The sequence below is a fragment of the Muntiacus reevesi genome, chromosome 15, assembly GCF_963930625.1.
Source record: "Muntiacus reevesi chromosome 15, mMunRee1.1, whole genome shotgun sequence".
Lineage (NCBI taxonomy): Eukaryota > Metazoa > Chordata > Mammalia > Artiodactyla > Cervidae > Muntiacus > Muntiacus reevesi.
The window spans coordinates 63020192-63039057 of record NC_089263.1 but is presented as its reverse complement, the minus strand read 5'-3'; the positions used below and the strand labels follow the sequence as shown (position 1 = coordinate 63039057).

The following is an 18866-nucleotide window of genomic DNA, read 5'->3' as shown; positions in this document are numbered from 1 at the left end:
TGACAATGATGAGGAGGGCACGGCAACAACTCCAGGATTCTTGCCTGGAGAATTCCATGGACAGAGGAGCCTGGTGGACTACCGTCCGTGGGGTGGCAAAGAGTCAACCACCACTGACGACGATATTACCACATACACATAACGTACGGGGGACAAAGTAATGCTGAGGAGGGAATTCTACAGTTTGAGCACATCATTAAAAAGCAAGAAAGGCTAATAACCTATGTTTTCAAGCCAGAAATCTAGAGAAAGAACAAAGAAAACAAAGGAGGTAAAGATAGATCTTATTAATAAAAAACAGAAAGCAAAGAAATACCTGATTCTGTGAAGCAAAATTTGACAAACTCTTACAAGTTTGTTCAAGAAGAAAGTAAAATATGAACGAAGGGTGCCGCTCCAGCTGGCGACTGCAGCCAGGGGCTGTCGAAGAATGGCAGAAACATGGGTACCCCAGCAACTCCAGAGCAGGTCCCCGCTCTGCAAAGGGGCCACAGTTCCACCCGGGGATGGCCATATTCATGATGGCTGACAGGTGGTCTGGAAAGCTGAAGAGGAACTGGCAGAAGTCACTATCAAGGAGGCTCCAGAGAGGACAGTGACAAAGATGGAGCTCTGCTGGAGCGCAGGCCACACCAAGGAAAGCCATAATCTGTTTAATTGCCTTAACAAACAGATTCGTAAACAGATTTGTGCTCCCTGGAGTATACCCACTGGATTAACTTGTTGCAATCAATACTCTTTTCCTTTTGGGGGGTGGTGAGAAAAGGCATAAACAATTTTAGAAACAAAAGATACAGTGAAGTATCTGTAGTCCACCTCATGGGAGTAAGAAAAGGAAAGGGAGCAGCACTGAGCCACAGGGAGACCCAGTTAAAGACCAGGAAGAATCAAAAGAACAAAGGTGAAACAGGGTGGCCAGAGAGACGTGGTCCAGAGAAGGAGAAAGAAAGTCACGGTTAAAAGTGTCACGCATGACAAGGAGGGCTCCAATGAAGAGAAGATGATCAACTGTGTCCAGTGCCGCCGAGAGGTCAAGGAAGTTTTGGCTGCGTGGCGTCCAACGGTTTTGGCAGTGTGACGCTGAGTCACCTATATGCTGGAGAAATCAAAGAAGTGGGAGCCAAGGTCACACTGGGACAGAAGAACAACTGTTTCTATCTAGATTAGTGATTCTGGAGCTAAAGCTGTTTCAGCTGATGACAAAGCTCAGAGTGTCACTTGGAAGCGAGTGCCAGAGGTGGACACGTAAGGCAAGAGATGGAGGTATCACGGTGCCTGATGGACTATGCGGTGGACAGGAACCCACCCAGGATGGTGACCAGAACTGGAGTGGGAGGGGAGGCCGTGAGGCCGGTGCCAAGGTGTTCAATGAGCAGACAGCAAGGCAGTCAGCTCGTGGCCACGAGGAAGACAGAGAAAGGGGGCCTGAGTCCAAGGGCAGAGACGCCAGAGGGACGCCAGGAGGGCCGGCAAGCGGACGGAGGCCTGACCCAGAGCCTGCCGTGCAACCCAGCAGCAGGGCCTTGACGAGCCCTTCCGGCTCAACCTGTGCCGCGCCCTCTGAGAGCTCTCGGAGTGCAAACTGCAGCCACACCAAGGAGAGCCCCAAGAACAACCCCCATTATTTTTAATAGCTGAGCTAACATTACCCTCAGTTTTGCTAGCTACCTGTACACCTACCTATTCCAAAATCCAGAAGTGGAAAAGAAAAAAATGTAAGGAGTTGTGTAATTCCTAGAAATGAATGGGACGTAAGAAGGGACTGGAAGGGAGAGTGTGAGCACTTCTCCAAGACACCAGGACAAGGAAGTGGTTGCTTCCGAACAAAACGCGCTCCAGGCAATCAAGACACCAGACAACTGCCTCCTGGGTTAGCCTGCAAGAACTCTTAACAGCACAGGATCCGAGACTGTGACTAATTTCTCAGAGCCTCTCAACCAATGCAAATGGGGTTGGCAGGCCTACCTCTGTGAGCTTTGGCAACAAACACGAACCAGGCCTGTCTTGTGACAGGGATTTTGAGAGATTACTGAGTTTACTCCAGTAAGGCCTTAGCGGAGGGCAATTTCAACCAACTCATTCATTTAAAATCGAACACAATGTGCCTACCATGTATAGGCTTCCGGAAAAAACATCTACTTCTGCTTAATTGACGACGCTAAAGCCTTTGTGTGGATCACAACAAACCATGGAAAATTCCTAAAGAGACCGGAGTACCAGATCACCTTATCTGCCTCCTGAGAAAGCTGTAGGCAGGACAAGAAGCAACAGTTAGAACCACACATGGAACAACTGACTGGTCCAAAATTGGGAAAGCAGTATGTCAAGGTTGCATGTTGTCACCCTGCTTATTTAACTTATTTGCAGAGTACATCACGAGGAATGCCAAGCTGGATAAAGCACGGGCTGGAATCAAGATTTCCAGGAGAAATACCAATGACCTTAGATATACAGATGACATCACCCTAATGGCAGAAAACAAAGAAGAACTAAAGAGCCTCTTGATGAAGATGAAAAGGAGAGTGAAAAAGCTGGCTTAAAACCTGACATTCAAGAAACTAAGATCATGGCATCTGGTCCCATCACTTCATGGTAAATGGGGAAAAACTGGAAACAGTGAGAGACTTTATTTTCTTGGGCTCCAAAATCACTGTGGATGGTGACTGCAGCCACGAAATTAAAACATTTTTAGTCTGCTTGGAAGAAAAGCTATGACAAACCTAGAGAGCATATTAAAAAGCAGAGACATCACCTTGCCAAGAAAGGTTCATACAGCCAAAGCTATGGTTTTTCCAGTAGTCATGTATGGATGTGAGTTGCACCATAAAGAAGGCTGAGTACTGAAGAATTGATGGTATTGCAGAAGGCTCTTGAGAGTCTGGACTACAAGGAGGTCAAACCAGTCAATCCTAAAGGAAATCAACCCTGAATATTCACTGGAAGGACTGATGCTAAAGCTGAAGCTCTAATACTTTGGCCAGCTGATGCGAACAGCAGACTCACTGAAAAAGATCCTGATGCTGGGAAAGATTGAAGGCAGGAGAAGGGGACAACAGAGGATGACATGGTTGGATGGCATCGCCGACTCCATGGACATGGGTTTGAGCAAGCTCTAGGAGATACTGAAGGACAGGGAAGCCCGCCGTGCCGCAGTCCATGGGGTCACAAAGAGTCAAACACAAGTGAGTGACTGAACAACAATTACAGGCACTGCAGTGGATATAAGATGAAGAAGATGATTTCTGCCCTCACGATTCACTGTTCAGGGGAGGAGACAGAGAGTCATACAAAAATCTCCAGCACTGTGAAGAGGTGGGAGGACACCCATAGCAGTCAAACAGCAGGAGCAAGGGAAACAGAGGCTCCTGGAGCATGCAGAAGCCCTGCGCAGCCCAAGCCCTGCTCAGCATGCAGCTACAGAGTGCTGTGTTCCCTGCTTTCCTGATTCATCCCACTGTGAGCTCCTCTCCAGAGGACAGAGCTGTGTCTACTACATCTGGGTCACCTGACTTCAGTGTAGCCTGCATCTCTTGGTTGCCCACCCTGTATCTATCTATAGACCTATTCTCCTGTCTGGAATCTACTCACACTGCAGCTCCAGAGCAATCAGGATATCATATAATCCAATCCCCTTAAGAAAGCCGTGAGTTAATCAGGACTCCCAGTTGAACACTGCATATTTTCTTGGCCTCAAGAATGAGCTGGTAACCCAGTTTGGTACAAGAAGTCAAAGGAAGTTTGCTGAGGGCTTCTATGAAACAATCCTCCTTATTCTGAGAAAGTGATTAAAATTGTTTATTCTCATCCTGGATACTGGCTCTCACTGTGGGCCAGCGGTACAGAAATCTGAAGCTTGGAACCCCTATCACTATTCTGCCACGGAAGCCAGGATGACACACAGTAGACAGCAAAACACACAGATGAGCAGCAAAACGGAGCGGGCGTCCCAACCAATTCACATCTGAAGTCCACCTTACCTCTGGAATTTTCAGCATCATAAGCCAACACATCCCCCTTTAAAGTTTAAACTTGCGCTGGGCTTCCTGCTACTTGCAAAACAAAACATACCTAACATTATAATATATTCAAGGTATGCTAAATCCTAAAACTAATGGTAAACAATTATCTGTATCAATTTCTGGTACAACACACTCTAATGTTCATCTCTTGCTTCCAGCATAGACTTTGTTAAACCTAAATTTTAAAATGTAAAACTTTTCCCATCTTATTTAAACCTTGGAGAATAGCAACTGGTTAACACCTAAATAATAAAACTGTGGCTCAAAATTATAAAAAATCATAAAAGTTTACAAATTTATAAAGTTAACTACAAAAATACGAAAATTCTTTATGGCAAAAACAAATACAAACACGCCCTTAAGCAAAGCTACAAGACAGATGACAAACTGAGACAGAAAAAAAATGTTAATTCACTATCATAGACAAAGGACACACCTCCTAATGTATAAAGACTCCCCTTTTAGAAAAATCAAGATGTCCAAAAACCCAAAAGAAAAATGGGTACGGGATATGAAACAGTTCATAGAAGAGGAAATCATTTCACCCTAAATAAACAGAAAGATGCTCAACCTCACTTGTTACAAGGAGAAAACAAACATACTAATTTCTCACCTATCATATCAAACGCAGAAGTCTGGGGACACACTGCTGCTGAGTCTGTGGTGCAGTACAATCAGCGCACGCCCTCCCTACAGAGGCTTGAAGACATCTATTAAAAACATGCACATCTATTAAAAACATGTACATCTATTAAAAACATGTACATATTTACCCTCTGGCTCAGAAGTAACTCTTCTGGAAATACATACTACAAATATACCTGCCTCGATGCAAAATAATACACATGCAAAGTTATTCACTGCAGCCTTATTTGTAATTTAAGAAACATTAACAGTTAAGAGTCATCTGGTTAAATAAATTAGGGTACATCCACAGCATGGAGTATAAAACAATGACAAGAAAGAGTGAAGCTCTAGATTTACTAATATGGAAAGATCTCCAGTATATGTCATTAAGCAAAAAAAAAAAAAAAAAAAAGATGCAAAATACCATACATAGTAAGCTCCCTCAATTCCTTCGGATCTCTGCTCAAATGTCATCTTATTCTTATGATAACAGAAAGATGAGTCAGAAATGAATAAAGTGATTATAGGGAGAGGAAGGGAATGGAGTAAGGGGTCAGAAAGAATTGGAAGCTAGAGGTCTCTGAACATAACCATGTTTTGTAGTCTTGATATTAGAGCCAGTAAATGTTTACGTAATTAAAATATAAAAATAAATGTATTTCTGACAACTTTATAAAGGTATAACTGACATACAAAGAACTGCATGTGTTAAACATTTACAATTTGATGAGCTTGGGTAGCCTTCTCCAGGGGATCTCCCAACCCAGGGATCGAACCCAGGTCTCCTGCACTGCAGGCAGATTCTTTACCACCTGAGCCACAAGGGAAGCCCAAGAAAATTCCCCAGTGGATCTTCCTGACCCAGGAATTGAACCGGGGTTTCCTGCATGGACACATGCAAGAACCCATAATACCATGACCACAATCAAGGTAACAGACATACCTAACACATCTCAACATTTCCTTATGTCACTTCATCTTTGTTTTTTTGTGGTAAGAACACTTAATATGAGATCTCTCTTAAATTCTGACTTACATGATATGTATTGCTAACTACAGACACTATACTGTACACCAGATCGCTATAATTTATTCATCCAGCACAACTGAAACTTAAGTACTAACTGTGTATGTGCTTAGTCATGTCCAACTCTTTGCCACCCCACTGAACTGCAGTCTGCCATGCTCCTCGGTCCATGGAATTTTCCAGGCAAGAATACTGGAATGGGTTGCCATTTCTTACTCCAGGGGAGCTTCCTGACACAGGGATCAAACCTGAGTCTCCTGCATCAGCAGGCAGATTCTTTACCACTGCACCACTCTGAAGCCCAACTGAAACTTATACAAAATTAAAATTTAAAACAATCTCTGAAGTACTAAAAGTGGATTATAGTAATCATTGCACAACTTAGTAAGTTTACTTAAAAAAACAAATCTCAGTGAATTGGACACTTACAACAGAGAAAAGGAAGAGAGAATAATTTGACTGGATTAAGTGTTAAGAGACAGTGGAAGAATTGGAGCGAGTTGTAGTGACCACACCTCTCCAACTTTAGTGAGCACATGCATCATCAGGTGGTTTAGTTGCTCAGTCGTGTCCGACTCTTGTGACCCCACGGACTGTAGCCCGTCAGACTCCTCTGTCCACCGGGATTCTCCAGACAAGAATACTGGAGTGGGTTGCCATGCCCTCCTTCCAAAGGATCTTCCCAACCCAGGGATTGAACTCAGGTCTCCCGCATTGCAGGCAGATTCTTTACCATCTGAGCCTCCAGAGAAGCCCAAGAAGTAGCTGAGATATGGGGCTGAGATCTCGTCAAGAAAATCAGAGATACCAAGGGAACGTTTCATGCAAAGATGGGCTCAATAAAGGGCAGAAACGGTATGGAGCGAACAGAAACAGAAGATATTAAGAAAAGGTGGCAAGAATACACAGAACTATACAAAAATGATCTTCATGACCCAGATAACCATGATGCTGTGATCACTCACCTAGAGCCAGACATCTTGGAGTGCGATGTGAAGTGGACCTTAGGAAGCATCACTGCGAACAAAGCTAGTGGGGTGATGGGATTCCAGTTGGGCTATTTCAAATCCTAAAAGACGATGCTGTGAAAGTGCTACATTCAATATGTCAGCAAATTTGGAAAACTCAGCCGTGGTTACAGAACTGGAAAAGATCAGTTTTCATTCCAATCCCAAAGAAAGGCAATGGCAAAGACTGTTCAGACTACCATACAATTGTATTCATCTCACATGCTAACTCAAAATTCTCCAAGCTAGGCTTCAATAGTACCTGAACTGAGAATGTCCAGATATTCAAGCTGGATTTAGAAAAGGCAGAGGAACCAGAGATCAAATTGTCAACATCCACTGAATCATAGAAGAAGCAAGAGTCACAGAAAAACATCTGCTTCATTGACTATGCTAAAGCCTTTGACAGTATGGATCACAACAAACTGTGGAAACTTCTTAAAAGCGATGGAAATATCAGACCACCTTATCTCTGCCTCCTGAGAAACCTGTAGGCAGGTCAAGAAGCAACAGTTAGAACCTGACATGGAACAAGACTGGTTCAAAATTGAAGAAGGAGTACATCAAGGCTGCATATTGTCAAGTTGCTTATTTAACTTCTATGAGGAGTACATCATGCAAAATGCTGGGCTGGATGAAGCACAAGCTAGAATCAAGATTGCCAGAAGAAATACCAATAACCTCAGATATGATGACACCACCCTTATGGCAGAGATTGAAGAGGAACTAAAGAGCCTCTTGATGAAGATGAAAGAGGAGTGTGAAAAAGCTGGCTTAAAACTCGACATTCAAAAAACGAAAGATCATGGCATCTGGTCCCATCACTTCATGGCAAATAGATGGGGAAACAATGGCAACAGTGACAGATTTTATTTTCTTGGACTCCAAAATTACTGCAGCCATGAAATTAAAAAACGCCTGCTCCTTGGAAGAAAAGGTATGACAAAAAAGGTATGACAAGTGCGTTAAAAGCAGACACATTACTTTGTCAACAAAGGTCAGCAGAGTCCAAGCCATGGTTTTTCCAGTAGTCATGTACAGATGTCAGAGCTGGACCATAAAGAAAGCTGAGCACTGAAGAACTGATGCTTTTTAACTGTGGTGTTGGAGAAGACTCTTGAGAGTCTCTTGGACAGCTAGGAGATCAAACCAGTCAATCCTAACAGAAATCAAGCCTGAATATTCACCAGAAGGACTGATGCTGAAGCTCCAATACTTTGGCCACCTGATGTGAAGAACTGAGTCACTGGGAAAGACCCTGATGCTGGGAAAGACTGAAGGTAGGAGAAGGGGACGACAGATGATAAAGTGGTTGGATGCCATCACTGACTCCATGGACGTGAGTCGGAGCAAACTCTGGGAGATACTGAAGGACAAGGAAGCCTGGCGTGCTGCTGTCCATGGGGTCACAAAGAGCTGGACAGGACTGAGCGACTGAACAACAACAGGCTGCCCCAGACAAAGAACCTGTAGGGAGCGGGCGGGGCCAGAAAGGGTTCTCCCTTCCTTTCTCAAGATGGCGGGGACAACAACATGATTGCTGCAGAACTGGATTCAATCAGGGCTAGAACAGAGTGTGTGGGCAAAGGGAGTTAAAACTATTAGTCCCAGCATTTAAGACAGGAGTGTGCTGGAGAGAGCAGCAGGGTGGCAGGAGTTAGAATCACTGAGAACTGAAGGCAAGTGGGGAGAGGCCAATGAGGCCTGGCATGACACAATCTGATGGCTTGAGTCCTGGAAGAGGATAACACTCCAGGAACTGTAAGAAGGACTAACTGAAACAGGAATAATACGTTCCTGCAGAAGCAGTATCAAAAGAATGAAAATACAGTAAAAAAAAAAAAAAAACTTTCAAAAAATCATACTGAAAGTCCTGGAAGTTAGGATATATCCAACATTTAAACCATCAATCACTAAGGAAGATAATCCTATCCTCCCAAGACTTGCACAAGCTTCAACCCTCAGGAGCCACTCACCGCTTTCAGGAGGAGCCATCAACTGCCACATTCTCCGGCGCTGGACTCCCAGGCCCCTCATCAGAATCCTCTCCATCTTCAGCCCACCCACCCATCAGAACTCAGCCCAAATGTAACCTGTTAAAACCTAAATTCCCACTGCATTTGAGACAAGTAAACATTACACTGTAATCATCTACTCCAGGAACCAAAAGAAACACAGTCCGTCTTGTGGAACAGTTCTTGTACCTCCCCCTCTATTTAGGGCAGAAGGGTGCAGAACCACGAGGAGGACCACAAAAGCAGCACACAACACTGCCACTCAGAATTCCAGACACTCAGCTGCTGAGAGAAACACCGCCCTCCACAGGCGCCACAGAGACCTCTTCACGGAGCAAAAAGGTGCCCTGACAGAAGCAGCCAGTTATCCTCACATTTAATCACACATACAATACTCTCTGAAGGTCAGCCAAGATTATCTAATCAGTATGCTTAAACTTTCTGTACTCATAAAACTTTCTGATTCCTCATAATAATGTTTTTAATACAGAAGAGTATAAAGGAGGGACTTCCCTGGTGGTCCAGTGATTAAGAATCTGCCTGTGACACAGGGGACATGGGTTCGATCCCTGATCTGGGAACTAAGATCCCATATGCCCCATGGCAACTAAGCCTGTGAGCCACAACTACCACGTCCACGAGCTCTAGACCCCATGCTCCACAACAAGAGACGCCGCTGCAACGAGAAGCCCACACACCACAACTAGAGCGAAGTCCACGTGCAGCAACAAAGAGCCAAAAAAAAAAAGATTACAAGGGAGACTGATTATAATAAAATGGTAATCAAAATGGTTATACTATATTGAACAAATTTAGGATTTTTTAAAGTTTATTTCACACTGAATAATGGGGTTCTAGTACCAGATCCACTAACTACTGTAATTTCAAGGTAGTGATGAGTACAAATGATATTTGATATGCCTGCAACAACCATAATGTGATATGCAAACACCTGTGATTTTCACTGGTGATAAAGTCACAGGTCTGTTACTATGTGATTTGTTGCCTATGTTCATAATTGAAGAACACATTAAAACTCAGAAGTTCAGTTAAAAATAAAGATGTAAAATATTTCTTCCCATCTAGGTTGACATACCTCCTAAATTTTAATCAGATTAAGAAGCCCCAGGGAATTCCCTGGCAGCCTAGTGGTTAGGACTCTGTGTTCTAAGTGCCAAGGGCCTGGGGTTCAACCCCTGGCCAAGGAACTAAGACCCTGCAAGCCTCACACTGCAGCCATAAAAAAAAAAAAAAAGCCCCAGTAAGTGAATATTGTCTAAAATAGCAGACACCATACACCTCACCCCTATTTGTTCATCAATCTTAACACCTGATTACAGTCACATTAGGCCAGGGACCATGTCTTATTTGTCTTTGGGCGTACAGGTCCAATACATGTTAGATGAAGGAACAAGCCACTTATCATCCTACTGGACTGTGGGCTCCCTGACCGCAGAGATTCAGTCTCCACAACAATGTAGAGCAGGCACTGGAATCTTGAAAGAGTAAGTGTGTGAATATCTTATCTCCTTGGTTGGATGATAATCCTCCTGGGCTCAGGGATCAACTCACACTTCTTTGATTTCCCAGAGTCCAGTATACTGCTTCTCACATAAAAACCACTCAAAAAAATTTTTTTTGATGGCATCACGCGGCATGTGGAATCTTAAGTTTTCCAACCAGGGATCAAACCCACATCCTCTGCAGAGCAAACTTGGAGTCTTAACCGCTGGACCCACCAAGAAAGCCCCTAAAACCACTCAAACATTTACTAAATGAAACATTAAGACAAGACAGAGCCTCTGAAACAAAAATTAAAGTAGATAATGAGCAACTGGACCAGTTTTGTTGTAGCAAGAACACACATACACACACACAACCCACCCCACCCCACCCCACCCCACCCCGCTGCAGTGGCGAGCCTGGCTATGAACCAACCGACAGAAAAACAGTTTAATGTCACAGGGATAAACTACAATGTGGTTACTTGAAGATATGTTAAAAATATTCCCATTCTTAATTTAAAAATATAAAAACCTTAAAAATTCCTTCCTCATGAATGGTTCTTGCTTCTTTCTCATAAAAATCTACAGTTTCAAGTACATTCTCCTTCTCCGACAAAACAAGATAAAATGTAGCACAAGACTTCCCTGGTGGCACAGTGGGTAAGAACCTGCCTGCCAACGCTGAGGCCACTGGCTGGGTCCCTGACCCCGGAAGAGTCCACATGCCGCAGAGCAACTAAGCCCATGCACCACAGTGACGGCCTGTGCTCTGCAACCAGAAGCCTGAGCACCGCACCAAAGCACAGCCCCTGCCCGTGGCAGGGACGGAAAACCCTCGCAAAAGCAACAAAGACCCAGCATAGCCAAAAAACTTAAAAAACAAAAAACTAACAACATTGTAAACCAACTATACTACATAAAAAATATAATAAAACAATATAATTTTTTTAAAGTAGCAAGGCTGATTTGACTTGTTTTTAGTATTAATACAATCTACCCTACTGTTCAAAATTCCATACTACAAAATAGAACTGACATTACTCAGTTTACATGTTACCAATTAGCAGAGAAGCAGTGAAGTTGGTAAAAATGCTGAAAGGTAAGACTGGGGGCAGGATAAGCTGGGAGGTTGCGATTGACATGTACACACTACCAAACATAACACAGCCAACTCACAAGGACCTTTTATACAGCACAGGGGACTCCGCTCAATACTCTGTAAGGCCTATCCCGGGAAAGAATCTAAGAAAGAGTGGACACATATGTAACATATCCACTTTGCTGAATACCTGAAACAAACCACTGCAATTCAACTACAGTCCAATAAAAATTTTAAACTGATAATAATAAATAAGTGGAAAGGGTTAGAAAAGGTAAGAGTAACTGCCAACTAAGGCTCAATCAGAAATGAAGACAAAGCATTTCCAAAATGAGAAATACAAGACTATACATTTTGGAATTTACACATTTCAGGACAAATCATCTATTGGAAATCCAACCCAGAATTCTTCCACTAGGCAGAGAAACACTTCTCCACTTCACCTTTACCCCTTAATTCCATCTGATTCGTGTACTGCTTATGCCATGTGCCGAGCAGACACTTTCTACTTTTATTACAATTATCAAGACAAAAATACAAGCTCCGTACAGATAGGAAGTATCTTAATTTACCTTCATGTCACCCACAAGAGATAGTAGTAACTTGTATATAGCAATTCAGCAGAAAACGCTTGATGAATAACGATCATTTTTTTCAAAACAAGACATATCTTGTACTCATTATGAAAAACAGATGCCAAATGTTCAGAGGATAACCTGTCATTGATACTCTCAATTTTAAATGCCCTGAAAATTAAAATTGAGAATGTCTACCAAATAAAAGTTATTTCTATTTTTTATGTCTATTCCTAAATAACAAATAGGACCACATTTCGTATTTCTCCACAAACTAACCTAGCTGAGATATAAATTAAAATGGTCTCTAAGACAATACCAGACTATGAAAATCTTTATATTTATTTTAAAAATAAGGTTCTTTAGGCCTGTAGCCAAACTAGTCAGCAACAAAATCCACTACGTTTTGATTCTTGCTCAAGTTTTCTACCATAGTAGAATAAACATTTAAAGTTACTAGATGATTAACTCAATGATAATACATATAGGTGACAAGTTTCTTGAGGGCATAGACTTTGTCTATACTCAGCACTGACTCAATAGACATGAGTTTGAACAAACTCTTGGAGAGAGTGAAGGACAGGGAAGCCTGGCGTGCTGCAGTTCATGGGGTCCCAGAGTTGGATGTGACTTAGTGACTGAACAACAAAAACGTATCTAGCACCACGTATCTGGGAGGTACGCCCCACAAATATTTGCTGAAAGATTTGACAATCACCCTAGCTCCTGGCTCTCACTGACACGCTCTGGGAGCTTCTCACCACGGCTCACATCCACCCATGGAGCCTCTCCAAATATCAGCACCGTCCTCCTCTTCAAGGCCAAGGGGACCAGGGTATCACAGGCAAGTTTCTCAAGCCTGCTTTAGGCGATAAACATGCTTCCCCCTCAGTACAGATGATTCTATAGTCAAATAAATTAATCTTTATATGAATACCTCAGAAGTCATTAAGTGGCCCTTAATGGGGAAAAAAAAGATTTCCATCCAATTCCATATGTGCCCTACTAAACTAAGTACAAAATTTCTCAAAGTGAATTTGATATTAAAAAAAATTCCAAACTTCTAAGCCTCTTCTAAATAATAAATGGGGAGCAGAGCAGTGTGAAAATACAAATGGGGAGAAGGGTGTGAACATGACCTTCTTTTAGAGCAATCTAGTATCTAAGACCAGTCTGTGGATAAAAAGCTTTAAAAGGCACGTAGTTCACCCTCCCACATGAAGCATGAAGCCCCCGGTCACCAACAGGTGGTCCTGCAGTCTTTGACAAAGAGACTTTGGTATCTCCTATACAGAACACTCACTGTCTCTCAAGTCAACCCATAACTGTCCTGGATAACTCCATCTCAAAAAACATTTTGGCTATTATTATTAACTGACCTTCTGACCCCAGCTTCATCTCAGCATGGTGTACCTAAGCTTTTTCTAGCAATAAAGACCTAGAATCACTATATGTTCAACCACTTTCACAACACACCCCACTCTTCCCAATTCCCATTCAAAAAGTAGGCAATGAATCCAAGTCAGGAGACACCTCCCCAGTACAAAGATAAATTTTCATTTAAAAATCACTGAGCACAGAATCATACAATCTTAAGAAGTGAAAAGGCCTTGTATGTGTTTTAGTTGCTTAGTCCACCTCTTTGCAACCCCATCGACTGTAGCCTGCCAGGTTTCTCAGTCCATAGAATTCTCCAGGCAAGAATACTGGAGTGGGTTGCCATTCCTTTCTCCAGGGGATCTTCCCAAACCAAGGATCGAACCCTGGCCTCCTGAATTGCAGGCAGATTCTTAACCGAAAAGGCCTTGGGCACCATCTAAATCTACTTTTCATCTCTTGTAGGAATTGTTTCAATCTCTGGACAGTACATCTATGGCCCAGAATCTGAAGATGGCAGGCAAAATGTAAAGGCTCTTTGCTTTGAATGTTAAGTAATTCTGAATGTAGCTTTAAAAACTTGTTTGATTCAATTTAAAAAGAAGGAGGACTTCCCTGGTGGCCCAGGGGTTAAGCATCTGCCTGCCAATGCAGCGCAGAGACACGGGTTCCACCCCTGGTCTGCGAAGATTCCACATGCTGTAAGCCTCCGAGCCGCAGCTACTTCTGCAAGAAGAGGAGGAGAAGTCAGAGCACCGTGGCTAGAAAGGAGCCCGGCTCAGAGCAACTAGAGAAAGTCCGCGCACAGCAGCCAAGGGCCAGAACACCATGCAACCATAAACAAACAAATGTCCTACGGGGGGGTCAGGAAGGCATAAATTGGGGTAAACAAGGTCCTCCACAGAGAACTACATTCAACAGCCTATAATAAACCATAATGAAAAGGACATGAGAAAGGATACAGGCATGTATAGATAACTGGATCACTCTGCTGTACACCAGAAACTAACACAATGCTGCCAATCAATCATGCTTCAATAACATATTTTTTAAAAATCTGAAAAGTTGTTTGACAGCACATAGGTCTGGTAGGTAACATGGTTTGATAGAAGCAGATCAAAAGTAACCTGCACCATTTGGCTGCTTTCCACCACTTCACTGTCTCTTGCTACATAATTTCCCAGTTATAAAGAGATAAATTTGTTACCAACTAACAATAATTTAAAACATCTTTTGAGGGGACTTCTTTGGTGACCCAGTGGCTAAGACTCTGTGGCTCTCAACACAGGGGGCTGAGATGTGATCCCTCGTCAGGGAACTAGATCCCATGTGCTGCAACTGAGAGAGCTGACAGGTTGTGACTAAAGATCCCACACGCCACAGTGAAGACAGAAGTCGTGGTCTGCTGCAACTAAAACCGGTGCAACCAAACAATAAATAAAAATAAATATGAAAAAATACTTTCAGTTTTTAATAAAATAAAACATCTTTTGGGAATCCCTTGGCAGTCCAGTGGTTAGGACTCAGCTCTTTCACTGCCGGGAACCTGAGTTCAATCCCTGATCAGGGAACTAAGAACCTGTAAGCTGTGTAGTTCAGCAAAAAAAAAGTTTTTTTTTAATTTAAAAAAATAAAATAAAAATGTCTTTTAAAAGATATGAGCTACTAAAGACACCTGGTAATTTTGGGCCTAAAACTGAATATATCTTCCAGCACCTAAAGATCGTTCTTTAAACTAATGTATGTGGCTGCATTAGTTGCCGAATGCAGGATTTTTTGTTGCTGTGCACGGGCTTCTCTCTAGTTGTGGCATGAGGGCTAAGTTGCTCCAGTTTACATGGGATCTTAGTTCCCGGACCAGGGATTGAACCCAGGGCCCCTGCATTGCCAGGCATATTCTTAACCACCTGACCATTAGGGAAGTCCCTAAGGATCTTTTTAAAGTAGGACATAGATGGACATGGACGCTTTACCCAGTCATTCGCTCAACAAATTTAACTGTAGGGGTCTACTCCATGTAGCAAAACAGAGAAAACAGAAAAGACATCCAATTCTAAGGGAGCTTTGTTTCTAAAAGAGATAGAGAATTACAAATTGAGAAAAGTTCTAGAAAGGCAAAGTACAGGATGCTATAAAAACGTATAATGGGGAAAACTGATCTAGACTGAGAATTCAAAGAAGGATATGCTGAGAAGTGATGCTTAAGCAGGAATCTGAGTGGCGGCATTCACATTTAAGCTAAAACAGATCTCCATAAAATCAGAGTTGGTACAATAAGCCCAGTACCTTGGCATCTTTATACTGAAACCTCTTTTTTTAAAAAAAGGAAACCAAAGTATGCCATAAAGAAAGCTAGTAGCTGAAAGTTCTTGGGTAGAAGGGTAGGGTCTCACTCGTCTTTCGGTATCCCACATTGCCTTGCCGAGTAGAATTATCATCATAGCAGTCACTTAAATCTTCGCTGAAACAATGAGTTTACCCTCAGTATTAAATCAGTGCCCATATTATTTTTAATTCAGCAAAATAAATTTATAAAACTAGGTGTTTTCACACAAGAAACCCTACTCGGAACTTTGGTTCTGAAAATAAATGATGCTTTTATCTACCTCACAGGATTGCAAGATTCAATAAGCTTACACAGGGCAAAATGCTGGGGTAAATTATGAAGAGCTTTAAGTATACAGTTATCTGTGCAACCAAAAAGCTAGATCAGTCTCTTCTCACTAAGACAGCTGTTTAGATTCAGTTGTGCTTCTTTGTCATGAATTTTTTACCTCGAGAAAAAAACTGATTCACAGTTTGCACATCCTCTCTAGCCTTGGCTTTCTCCAAAGGGGTGCGACTCCATAAACTGAAGGTCCCTTTCAGCTCTAGCAACTGACCTGTGTTTTCCCAGGGCCAAGATTACACTCCTCAGCTTAGGTCTCTGACTACCTCCTCATTTACTCTAATTCCCCAGGACTCCACACTTGCTTTCAGGAATGACAGTACAGAGTTCACAATTTAAGGTTTTTAAAAGACCTAGTTTTGCAGCAGTGTGCATGGGCCTAGGGAATATTACACTTAGGGACATAAGTCAGAAAAAGACAAATATTGTATGACATCACATATTACATATGGAATCTAAAAAATCATACAAGTGAACATCTATGTAAAACATAAACAGACTCACAGATAAAACAAACTAGCAGTTACCAAAGGGAAGAGGGAAGGCAGAAGGGGCGAGTTACGGGTACAGGATGAGAGACACAAACGACGTATAAAATAAACAAGAAACAAGGGTATACTGTATGGCACAGGGAATTACAGCCATTATCTTATACTTTTAACGGAGCATAATCTGTAAAAATACTGAATCACTATGCCTTACACCTGAAACTAATATTATACTATAAACCAACTATACTTTAATAACATTAAAGACCCACAGTCAGATTTAAGTTGAATGTATTCATCCAATTTAAATCTTCTAAATGACATAAATGATCTGATTGTTGTAAAACTTTGTATGCCCCAAAGGAAAAAATTTTTAAAGAGTTAAAACAACAAAATGTCAAAAACAGATTTATAACTCCTAACCCCAAAAAGTAAAATTTGAAGTTTTTAAATTAAGGTTTAATTCACCTTTAATTAAGGTTTTTTAATTAAGGAAAAGTATCTGCTATGTTTTAAAATCAGAAAACGGAGTCATAAAAACAATCAGTTATACTCAGAAATAACAGAAAATAAATGCAAACTCATTCATGGACATGATTTTTTTTAAAAGTTACAGTGGCTAGAAAAGAGCTTAAATGTCCAACATATAATGCAAATGTATCCACAAGATATTACCACATGAAAATGAAATTTTATAGAAAAGTTAATGTGCTCAAGTAAATTACACAGCTGAAGGCTCATTTACATGTTTAAGATTTGTCTTGTTTAAAATCATTTTTTGGTGTAGTTTTGAAAAGATCTTGTAGTTTATCCTTCATTGAGTAGGACTAAAAGTAGGCACCATTATGATACTTCCAGGCAAGAGACCTATTTTTATGATGCAAACCAGAGATACCAGGTACAGATACAGTTTCCCACTAAAATGCTTCAGAAACAGCATATTTTAGAAGGAAAAAAATTTTTTAAAGGTAATGTCTACACTAGTAACAATATATTTAGCTTTTAGACACTTTTAAATTATTTTGTAAATCAATTTAATAACAAAATTCTAAACTTATTTTCAGAGAAAAAGCTGATCCTTTCAGTCACTGCATCAATGTCAAGATAAACGCTCCTGTTTGACAGATGCTCTTAACGCTTATTTGAACTGTATTTCACACCTACTGAATGTTTTGGGCCTTTAAAGTTCATTATAGTCCTGATGCTAAAAATCACAACAGCTGTACCGCAATACTCTCTTTTAAAGAGCTGCAGATAGAAGTTAAGTAACTCGTCAAAGGTCACCCAACAAGTCAGTGACAAAGTTGAGGGTATGACTAAAAACTTCAACTCCTAAACTACTAACTACTTCAGACTTCCAATTCTGTAAGAGAACATAGTCAAGCGATTTACCTGCAGTAATTTATAACAGGATACCTCAAACACAGTAATATACTTAGCACAGACACTAACAGAAAGGCTCACCTAGAACAAATGAGACAACTTGCTCTATCTCGATACCACTGCCACATTCCTAGATCTTGTAACCAAGCAAAAACCCACTGCTTCTGGATACAGTATATCCTGGGAAACGTTCACCCTTCAATACATACAATCTATTTTCACACTAACTGACCATTTATAAATTAATCTGTTAACACCTTTTCCCACGCCCAGGTGCTGGCGGGGGCGGGGGCGGGGGGGGGCGCTGCTGAGGGCATTAATTTCCTCATTTTTCCAAGAGTCAACTCCCAGACAGCGTATCTCAAAAGTAAGCAGTTCTCAATGAGAACACAGTTACGTAGTCAATGAAAGAAAAGTTCTAATAAGTTCCTTCTTTCAAAGAGATACTTCAAGAGGATGATTACATGCTTGCCAGAATTACTGTTAAAATCGCCCGCCCAGAATAATGGTTCTTGTGAAGCAGCTTTTAAGGCATATCCCTCCCTTGCTGGGCACATACAGTCCGACTTGTTGGACGAGGATGGATCTGGGCACGCTCCTACAGCATCCCTAGGAAGCAGCTCAGTTCATTGAAAACATCTCCTCCACTCCCAAGTGTGGTCCTCATTCCGTTCCATACTGTAAGGGACAAGATGACCCCTCCCTTAACAATCTCTCAGAAGGAAGGTTCCCTCCGCGGAGACAAGTTGACAGCCGGCCTCCCTCGGATGATTTTTTTTTTTTTTTGGAAACGGCCAAGTGTTAACAGCAGATTCCTAGTGAGCGGCGGTGCGGCAGCAGGTGAGGTGGCCCTTGGTGCCGAGCCGGTCCGTTTCTGACCGAGTCCTCCGCCTCCCGGCCGGGTTCCGCCTTACAAATCTGCCCCCAGCTGCCCCTGGTCTCTCACCCAGAGCCGGACTCGCAACCCGCCCCGGGAGGCGAGGCGGCCCAAGCCGCGACCAGACGGCCACCCCACCTCTTCCGGGGACTCGCAGGCCCGGCTCCCCGGCCGTGTCAGAACCTGACAAACCCTGCCG

General features: G+C 42.2%; 1 protein-coding gene across 13 annotated transcripts in view; it reads right to left on the bottom strand.

The window, feature by feature from the left end:
- Positions 1-18866, bottom strand: part of WDR20 (WD repeat domain 20) — a 65815-nt gene that overhangs the window by 46381 nt on the left and 568 nt on the right. Inside the window, exon 2 of one of the 13 annotated variants that reach the window (XM_065906207.1) lies at positions 18273-18468. The exons of the other annotated variants lie outside the window; for them this stretch is intronic. Within the exon in view, the coding sequence (XP_065762279.1) occupies positions 18454-18468 (15 nt within the window). The 3' untranslated portion in view covers positions 18273-18453. Of the gene's footprint in view, positions 1-18272; positions 18469-18866 lie in introns of those variants that run through there. 13 annotated transcript variants of the gene reach the window in all.